The sequence below is a fragment of the Pygoscelis adeliae genome, unplaced genomic scaffold (genome assembly GCF_000699105.1).
Source record: "Pygoscelis adeliae isolate BGI_AS28 unplaced genomic scaffold, ASM69910v1 Scaffold582, whole genome shotgun sequence".
Lineage (NCBI taxonomy): Eukaryota > Metazoa > Chordata > Aves > Sphenisciformes > Spheniscidae > Pygoscelis > Pygoscelis adeliae.
Window position 1 is genome coordinate 1152619 of NW_008824281.1, and position 10469 is coordinate 1163087.

The following is a 10469-nucleotide window of genomic DNA, read 5'->3' on the forward strand; positions in this document are numbered from 1 at the left end:
ACCGGCGCCGCGGACCCTGGGGGAGTCGGGCCCGGGGCGGGAGGGAGCGGAGCTGGGTGTGAGATGGGGCCCAGGGACGGGAAGGAGACCCTGGTCCTTGTGCCAGGGCGGCCTGAGAGCCCGGGAAAGGCGACCCGGGATCTCCCTTTCTGCGCAGAGCAGATGCGATCTGGGCTGTAGTTTTTCTATGACTTTACGGCGTGTGTAAATCTCATGGGAGGTTTTTATTTCTGTTAAATTCCTCGAACCGATTGAACTTCAAAGTACAATAGCTACACAGCATGCTAGTACAGCGTTAGTCTGACGTGGTTTTAATTGTAGCGAATCGCTTGGGTTTGACAGAGCGTTTTAAGGTACAGCTTTTCTGCCTAGGACGAGACAGTCCGGAGGCAGCAAAGCCTCATCCCTAACAGCAAACACAGATTTATTCCCTTTGATCCCTGCCATAGGACAGGATGTCCAGCTTTCTTCATTCCTGAACGATAATACATGGCTGGAGGGAGGGAAAAATATTCAAGGCAATAAATAGCCTAGCTTAGATGAGCGAAGCTTTAGTTACCAGAACCTATTTTTAGGTCATAAGTTGAATTTAAGTGGCTGTAATCTTTATACGGGGAATTGGCACAGGGTTTCTCCTGTTGTATTTTATTTATAGCTGTTTCTTCTCCTTTCCGGGGAAATAAGATTAGCCTCATTATTTCCATTATTATTATTCTGGCTGTCATTATTATTCAGTCTGTCCATCCATCCACCCATTTAGGTCTTGTCTGGAATTACCTAGGATTATCCTGCTAATGCATGTTGCCTTCACACAGAATATCATTTTTGTTGCTAAGAAACTGCTTTTGCATAACAGACAGCGTGGGCCTAATTTTCACTTCAGCAGCTGTTAAAGTCAACGGGAGCAGCAGGTGCTCAGCGCTCCTGAGAGCCAGAGCCAAAGTGTCCGTGGCAGAATTCCCACACAAGGTCTGACTCTGCGTGCGAGTGTGTCATCTACATGTGCGATGTGCTCGGGGACGCAGCGGCTTCGCGCTTGAAAAGAAAAGCAGCGAAGGTGTCTTGAGTGTCTCCAGTGTGTCCGTGCTGTGCGACTGCAGTTGCCTGCACGCCGGGACAGGAGGAGCGGCTCTGTGCCCTGGAACATTTGCTAGGTGGGAGTATTCCCATGTCCCCTCTGCACACAGATGTGCAAATACGCGCCTATGGTCACGAGCTAAAAATTGTGTTCTCCTAAGTAAGTAGCTGTCAGCAATGAGTTTGGGCACATGGGGTTCGTGTTAATATTAACGTGTCAGCCTTCACGGGCGTGTCTGTCTGCACCAGCTCCCTGTGTGCAGACATGTAACGGCTGAACGCGTGAGCGGGCTGTGTGCATGCGGGGCTGTGCACCTGTACGCGACTCTGTCCCCACTTGCCAACATCCCTGTGTGACATTCACAGCACTTAGGCTGTTTATGCTGCAGGTCAAGGCACAGACACGGTGACATTTCCTCTCCCTGCTGGCTTTTTCATGTTGCTATGGTGATCAGATGCACTCGCACTTTTATCTGAAGTATCTATTAACTAAAGCTTCCTATTAATTTCCCCTCCGTAGAATGCATACGGAATTCACCGGAATACCAGGTAGGCTTTTTAGGTCCCCAAATTACATCAGAGCCTGCCCCCAGTTCTTGGGTGGGCTGCCAGAAACATCACGGGGTAGAAGTGCAGCTGATGAAAATGTTTTTTCCATGAATAAAGAAATCAGTAATGAGAAAGAGAATAGAGAGCACAAGGAGTAGTGTCACAACAGCCTCTCCCTGTAGATCCGTGAATATGAAACGTACTCGAGCCTCAATACTTCGCCCCCGACCCAGCTGTAAAGGGATTATTTGGTCTGGGAAGTCAGAGGCAGCCGAACGTGGGGGTGGCCACGCTGCTCGCCTGGAGCAGATGGGCTGTAACTGCATCAGCCTGAAAGGTCTGGGGCAGGGTTTTGACTCTGCGAGGGGCAGAAACCAGAGGCACCCTGGTTCGTCCTGATCAAATTCCTGTGTCACCTTGGTTCTGCGTCCTTTGGCTTCTCTTATCGAGGTCACCGCTGAAAGAATTGGTGTCCCAAACCAGGGCACCAGGGTGACGGAGACATCACCCGAAGGTGGAGAGTCTCCTGAACCAGACTGGCGTCAGAGGTGCAGCTCCTACTTCCATTGACACGGCACTCAGGAATAAAAGATCTGCCAGCGTGTAACACCCCATCTAAAAGCGTGGCCGAGTGGTGCAGTGCTGCGATGGGCGACTGCACACAGGGGTGCTTCCCGTGTCCTCCTGCAGAGCTTGAGCTGCTGCTGCTTATCGGAGAAGCTGCCAGGAAACCTTCCTATGCAAGTGACAGCTACCAGTAACGGAGGGAGGATCTGAACACCTGGGATAGAAACGAAGGGCTCAAAACTATCACGTCCCTCATCTACAGAATACGTCCTCCACAAGGCCCTGGAGACTCCTGTGAAGGTTTTGCAGGGTAATGCAGATAAAGCCCCAGCCAGTATTCTGAGAATATAGAGGGAAATTAAATACCCACCAGAGGAAGAGAAGATAAAAAATGAGACGTTTTGACAGGACTGCCAGATTGTGTGGCAGGAGGGTTAATTTTTTTTGAAACTGCCATTTCATATTCCCTTTCAGACAAGCTGAATTACACAGTACTGGCTGCTGGAGGAGTTGCATAATTTTCTTCACAGAAATAATGACAGGGTACTTAAAAAGCAAGTGAATGGATGGCTAAAGTATTGGGCAGAGACTTAAGAAATGTAGGCTGAGACCCCACCTTTGCTAGAGACTCCTTTTGTGACCTTGGGCTGGTCATTTAATCTTCCTATGTCTTATTTCCCTGCCAATAACATGGGAATAATAACTGTTCTTTATCTGTCTTGCTTATTTAGACTGCAAACTCAGAATTTACAGGTTGCATCTTCTGGGCTTATAGGGCAACCAAAGGCAAAGAGCTTCAATTCATTCTAAGGAGTCTGAGACAACCATAATATACGAAGTAGATAACAATAAAAGGGCTTGGATATATAGTTTGGAACATTTTTAGCAGGAAAGGCTCAAAAGTTCCTAATCCATTGTTCCACACCTCTTCCCTCAAAATGTGGAGAAGTTTGGATCTGTGCTAAGAGTTCCAAAAGCATATAAATAATTTAGGAACTAAGTCCATGCTGATTTACTGAATCCCCGAGTTACTTCTGAAACTGTGAGCGGATAATTTAGATGCCTGCAAAATTTTCTGCAAAGTCTTTGTGCTCAGTCTGCCACTGCATTAAGGTTTAGCAGCAGACTGAGTCAAGATCCTAATTTTTTCAAACTTTAAATTTAGGTTTGCAGGCAGCTGTGTACCAAGTCTTTATCAATCTCTTCAGCTTTTAGGGGTTTGTCTGATTTCCAGAAGTCAGAGGAAGATGGCTTCTTGCCACTAGGTCCAGTGAAGACAAGATCTTCTATATAGTTAAGCAACTACATGAGAAATTTGCTGTACAAAGGGAACAATTCTAAAAATAGGGAGAAATGGCACCATGACATTATCAGGAACAATGACCCAATACCCAACTTGCTGCAGGGGCTTTTGTCCTATAACTACCTTCATCATTAAGGCTTGTGATGACATTATTTTCTGTGCTTATATAGGGCATGAGGCCACAGCTACCTGGAAGGAAGGATTTTGATCAGACTGCAGAAGATGAACAAGCAGGAGAGACATGTTGGGTAACACTAAATCAATGTAGTTTCATTTACATTAGACACCAGCCTGGCAATTTCAACATTAATGGTTGCACTGCTGCCCTCTGAATTTTTCTAGATTTAATATATCAGTGGGGAAGTAAAAGAGAGGGGGGGTCGTTCTTGCTTATGATACATGGATCTTTTCTTTCATGCATCATCAAAGGACAGTGATTTGTACAGTTGTTAAACTCTTTTGGCAATACATTTCCTGGGATAAGCATTGCTCCGCTCCTGCCCCACAGATTATCTGAGATGATAATAGCAATAGTATCTTTGGATCCCCCCCTTTCCCAAATGGAAAGGACAACAGACTGGCTCTGAGGCAAATGGCAAGGTAGCAGGAGCATCAAATTTAGACCTAAGCCTTAGGCTCAGTTTGCTTTTGCGGAGCCACCAATTCCCTTTGTGTGTTTTGGGCAGTTACCACCTCTATCCCCTGCCACAGTTCTGCTGTGTAACGTGCACCTACCTCGCAGGAGTCGTGATGGAATAAAGTGCTCAAATACAAAAGCGATGAGGGACATACAGGCTTCTAGACAGACGGAGAATTGTTAGCCATCTTCCTAACAGGCAGGAATCGCTACCTCCTTTTAGAGAGGCACCAAATGAGGCAGAGACTGGCGTAAGAAGTTGCAACAGGTCAATAGACACGTAGGAAATAGAACCTGTTCAATACCAGCTGCAAACAAAGAAGTATTAGGACCCACTAAGAACCTGGATGTTATTGACTGGCTTCAAGGACTGTAGAGTATGTTTGTAAACTACAAAGCACAGAGATTTGGAGGTCAGTGAACTGTCTTCACCTTGTAGACATCTGCTGTAATATGCTCTGGTGCTCTGCTGCACCAGCTCTACAGATAACTGACCAAGTAGGGTTCTGTTTTCAACCTAAGTGACCTAGTTGAAGGTCAAGCCAAAAGGACTTAAGTTCCTAAATCACATGTGCCATAATAACAATGTGTGCAATGCTGAGCATATCCTGTTTAGGTTAAAAAAAAAAAAGAAAGAAAATGCTCAACAGCACCAACAACCCAAATTATTAAAGACATTTCAGTACTTACTTTTACCACTGGCCTCAGCAGGATTCAGGAGTTTCATTTTCACACCTGAATACCTTTGAGAATAGAGGCTCTGGGTGGTATTGAAAATTTGCTCTTTTCATTTTTTAAAGCCCTGTTGGAAGCAAAGGGCTAGACTTTCAAAACAATCCCCTCCGGGCACCAAGGTACAAGCAGGGTCTCTGAGTGCCCAGCAGACCTCCGTGCTCTCAGCAGCTGGTGGTTGAGTCCTAACTCTGCCACAGATTTGTTGTGGGGTCTTTGAGCGAGACACTTAACTTTTCTCCGTCCACAATATGAAGATAACGATAGTTGATTTCTATGTGAAATCACTTTGAAGTGAAAGCGGCTGAGTGCCGTGGTTAGGGAGGGCTGCTCAGGGCTGCAGGATGAGCCCCACAGCTTGGTTCTTCACGGACGCTTCTGTTGCTTCACTCAGAGCCCAAATTTGGTTCACTTCAAGGGGATGGGAAAGGAGGAGCAGAATAAGTCACGATACGACCTCCAGCTTACCAAAGCACTTAAATACATACTGAGCTTTCAGGTCCGGAGCGGCTGTATTGCAGACAGGGCTCTCCGTGGGCAGCTGCCCTGTGGCCCAGCCCGTCCCCCGCCAGCGAGGGTGCAGGTCTGCGCTGTATGGCAGGCTATGATTTGTTGTCACCTCTAGAAATCAGAACAACAAAATCACTAGTCTTCCACACAGAGCCAGACCACCGAGAGCAGCACTTCCTCCTTAGGGACATCCTCCTGCACGTCTTCTTCTGTTGTCCTTCCTCAGTTGTTCTCATTCTTCCCACGCTTGTTTCTCATTTCAGGGATGGATGCTGCCCTTTGCAGTGCAAAAAAAAAACCAAAAAACTGTTCTTTGTGAGACCATGTCAAATCTCACTATAATCGTCTGTCCAATCTGGGGACTGTACCTGTGAGTTTCTGCTCCATTTTCTCACTCAGGAGATTATATATGCCTATAAAAATTTGGATAGTGTTTTTTCAGGGATATCAGGGCTCAGCAGGGTCTCCTTTTTCCTTACCCAATGATAAACTTCTCCAGGAGTGCTCTGTCTATCTCTCAGTTGTGTTTTGGTCTGACTAAAATAAGCAAATGCAATATATACTCGGGAATGCTAGAGAAAAGGAATCAGTTAGCAAAGAAAAAGATAATGATAGTGCCGAGTTTCCTGGAATCCTACTGAGTGACTGATTTAAGCAAGAAAAACAAAATCTTTTTGCTGTTTCCTTTTCTCTGAATTTGTTGATGAGCAATCTTTATTTCACCCCAGGTTCAGCTTTGCTTCCACTACCCAGCTTTTTCCTGTTAATACCTCGCATATGGCATGAATGAGGTGTGAAAGGACAATGCTGGCTCACATCCATGGAAAGGATCTCACTTTATTCCTTTCGACCGCCGCTGTCCGAGTGAGGCTTACTTACCTCAGCCACTGAAATCAAACAAGGGACGGCATCCTTCCCGTCTTCCAACCAAGCCTGTTAAATGTACTTTTGTAAGCAGTTGTAAAAAAAAAATAAAGGGAAAGAAACAAAAGTAGCCTTCAATGGCCTCGGCTCTGCAGAGCTGCTGTGGTGAAAGGCTCCTTTCACAGAAGGAGAAAGAGTGTTCAGCAAAAGGAGAGGGTTTGCTGCTGCTGACAGAGGTTGTGCCCCGTGCAAGCTCACAGAGAGCAGGCCAGTCCCTCCCTCCCTCGCTTTTTTTTAAAAAAAAAAACATATGTGCTTTCTATGGACACTTTAATCAAACTCCAGATGGGTTGTTTCAATCTGGGGATTTGTGCTGCTCAGGAGATAACAGTCCATTGTGCTAGCCTAGGTAGCAAGTGTGTTTGTGATAGCTAGAGCTGATACCAGGAGATGTCCAGGTGGTCTTATTTAACAGGGGGTATTAGTGATACTGCCATTGTCCAGGAAATCAGATAAAACTGCAGTCCAGGTGTTACCCTACACTGTGTTTGTGTAATGACATTGCCAACTGCTGATTGCTACCTACATTAAAATAGAGACCAAACAACTGCAGAAGGGTGATATTTTCTCGTACAAGATTGCCGTCATCCCCAAACTTCCCGGGGTGCACCGTTTAGAGTGCAAAATTGAATCTGAATATAAAGTGGAACAGTAGTGAGCATGCACCCCTTGCACACAGCTTTCCTCTGATACCTGCCTGTTCCTGGCCTGGGCTTGGATTTCCTAAACTAAGGCATTTCCTCTAAACCGTCACGTGTTTTCCTCTCTGCCCTGCCACAGAGTGTATCAAATGAAAACGCTTGGGGGGGGCGAGACAATTTTTAGAAATAAGCTGCCCAGGACAATTCAGTATTCCGCCAAGGATAAATAGAAGAGAGAATGAATTGTAGAGATGGATAAACTTGAGAGAGAGAAGATAGTTTGGGAAGTGTTAACCTGGACTGTAATTTCAGGTGAGAAGAACACTTTACAGTCCTTGTTCTGGAACAACGCTGCCCAGCACAGTGATACACCAGGTCCAGGAAGATATTTGCCACAAATTATCGCTAGACAACCATGTAATAATCAAAATAGAAGAAGTAACTGTTCGGCTTGAGAAAGGGAGGAGGTCCTCTGCTGTTTTTACACACATGCATTCCCTTTTTGGAGCAAGGTGTTTAGTAGAAAACATTAATTCCAGGCTCAGAGGCGTGCGAGACTTTTGTCTAGACTTCAAATAGCGTGATCTGTCTCTCTAGGGCCATATTTCTCAATGTGATATTTTTCAGGATGGGATCTGCCACTTCTAGTTTGTCCTAGAGATTTCAACAGTGTGGAAGCTTATGGCTCCTTGTAACCATGGCAGATGAACCCCATAGCGCTGAGAGGCCGCTGTTGTTTCTTCGTAATTGTTTATATAGATAGGATCTAAACTTAGCTACAGAACATGGTGAAAAAAAGCCTGGTTAGAAAGAGTGGGGACTCAAGAGCTTAGCCTCCAGCTATCTTAGAAGAGGCTGGCTCATCACAGAGAGATCCCCAGCTGCACTTCCAGGCTGTAAATTAAACAAACAGTATTTCCTATATACCAGACCACAGGGATGGTAGAAAGAACAGTGTGGCCTTATTGCTGTTATTTCCTTTGGTTTCAATCTCTGTCCTCTGCCCCCCACCTCCTTCTCAGGCTGGTGGTGCCCACTTTACCCGATTTGTTATTTATTACAATGGTTTAAAGAGAGGCAGGGGGAAAAATGCTCAGTGCAAATTATATTTTGAGCTGTTGTGCTTTGCCTCTTTGGCGGATAATAAATCTCTCTGGCAATGCTCCTCTGTATAGGATTTGTCATTAAATGCAATTAAACAAACCCTGCAGGTGTCCATGATCAGGCCTGCAGCAGCCCATTCACAACTGCAATGTTATTATCATCCTGACAACAAAACACCAGATATTTCCTGAGCTCCTCTGATCGATGAGCTTGCCTGACTTGGAACTGGAGGGAGGAGAGAAGGGGGGAACAGAGCGGTTGCAAATGCTCTTTAGACTTATTGATGGAAAAGTCAAAAAGCTGCTCAGCAATCAGAGAGAGGTGGAAAGAGAAAAAGGCAGAGGAACAGGAGGGATGAAAGGAAAAAATGAGAGGAGTGTTTGGGAGCAAAAAGATAGAAATAAGGCAATGTATCACATGGTATCCATCTACCCAATGATTTTGTTCATGCACAAGACTAGAATTTAGGAGGCAAGCAAAGTATTTTAGGTATGATTCTTCTCATGTAACTTTAGCCTATTAACAGTTAGGCTTTTAGTGTTAAGTGAGTGACACGGGCTCCCTTTGCAGTCGGTGCAAAAATTAATCTCACCCTAAGACAGGACTTGACTGGCGGGTTGCCTTCTTGTCCAGAGATATCTGTCTGTCTCCGCTAACTGTAGCCGAATGGTTGGATCAGATACCCAACTAACTGCAAATCCCACCTGTAACAGCCAAAGGAATTGGCTTTTGCTGAATGCATGTTCCTTTCTATCTTCATTCATGAGGAGGCATTTCCTGGCACAGCTATCATGAGAGCATGCTACAGAGGCATTGCTAATAGTATTTGTAGAAAGCAGATGCAACAACATTTACACCAGAATTGTTGTGTGCTCTGACAATCAGGGAACAGGAAAAAAAGTCCTGTGGTTTATGTCAACCATCCCAGGCAGCCTGCAGAGTATGAAGGTCAGGGACTCACGGGGGACTAGCTGCCATCGGGTCCAGTGAGAGAGAAAATTTTGCAAACACCAGTTAAATTATCCTGCCTGAATCATTTGCTCAGCTCAGCCTCAGGGTGCTCTCAGGGTGAACCTCTTTCCTCTTCTATTCTCACCCCAGGAATGCTAGTTTAGTCCAGTTGATTGCTGGGGCACATATAGAATTGCAGTGACAAGGGATCGTTTATATTACTATAGCGCCTTTCCAAATGCGTAGTACCACAGAAAGCAAGCCATTTTTAGGTTGGATAAAGCGAGTTAAATGAGTAGACTTCAGTAGTGCGTGTGCGTATGTAGAGTGTAAGGGATGATTATTTACTTCTACAAAAAAAAAGCTATTGTCAGGGTCTTTGACTAATTATGCAAAGGCAATGTGCTAAGTTTTTATAGCCTTATCTGAAATGCCCAGCAGGGCAAACAGCATGAAACCCTGTTTACTGGCATCAGAGATGAAGTTGAGATTATGGCAGAAGGAGCCAGGATTTCTGCTATCAATCCGCGGGTCTCAGGATGACAATTTCCGAAGACCACGCATCTAGATCGCTATGCAGCGCTGGTCTCTGGCTCCCTGGTTGCTAGGGCAGTCCGGATTTCTATACCAAAGAATGTCCTCTCTTTCTTACTCTCCTCCTCAAACACTGGAGGATTTCCCTCTACCACTTTGTGTGTCCTCCTCTCCACACTGTATTACCACTTAATCTGCTGGTTTGTGCCATTAGGGAACCAATGTGCAATTATCTGGTGGCACAAGTCAGCACTGGTCTATTGAAGCTAGCAGAAGTGCCCTCTTCCTGTGATACCACAGAATTTGGCCCTCAAGTCTGTCTACGAAGTGTCAATTCACCGGACACACCAGCGGTTCCCCAGTCGTGGTCCCTGGGTCAGTGGTGGTCTGCAAGGGCATGGAAAAATCCACATCTACCGGTAGTATTTATGAGTAAGTCCATTTTGCATGGCTTCACCTATAGGCTCCGGGAACGTTTGAGGTGACACCGGCTCAGAACATCTGGGAGCCATGCATGTATGCAAAACCAGCAGCCTTACTGGTAACACGGCATTGCACCTCTCTAGTTTCTTCCATTTCCCTCAGTTTCTGCCTAGACTCTGCTCTCAGACACATCTGCCGAAATCTAGAAACGTCTCTGATTTACTCCTCCCAGATGCTGTAGGATTTGCACCAGGGTGACAAAGCCGACACGAAGGGATGTGCTCTCTTCTAGGGAAAAAAGACAAGAACTGGCACGTCCCGGCTGCCAGTCTGCGGAGCCCGGTGACTGCTAATGAGTGTCACTGGGACAGATCTTCGGCTGGCGTAAATGAGCACTAGCTGATTGTAAGTCCGCAAGGACTTTAGTGAAACTATGTTGATTTACACCAGAAAGGCGGCTGGTCCAGGGCTCAGGCTGGCTGGGGAAAACCCCCTGGAGTTTCCATCAGTGGGTGTG

The 10469-nt window shown here is 45.9% G+C and overlaps 1 protein-coding gene across 1 annotated transcript in view; it reads right to left on the reverse strand.

Moving 5' to 3' along the window:
* FEM1A (fem-1 homolog a (C. elegans)) overlaps positions 1-9022 on the reverse strand; it is a 13912-nt gene extending 4890 nt beyond the window's left edge. Inside the window, exon 1 of the mRNA XM_009318431.1 lies at positions 9006-9022. Coding sequence (XP_009316706.1) covers positions 9006-9022 — 17 coding nt within the window. The remainder of the gene's footprint in view (positions 1-9005) is intronic.
* Positions 9023-10469: the final 1447 nt, after the last annotated feature.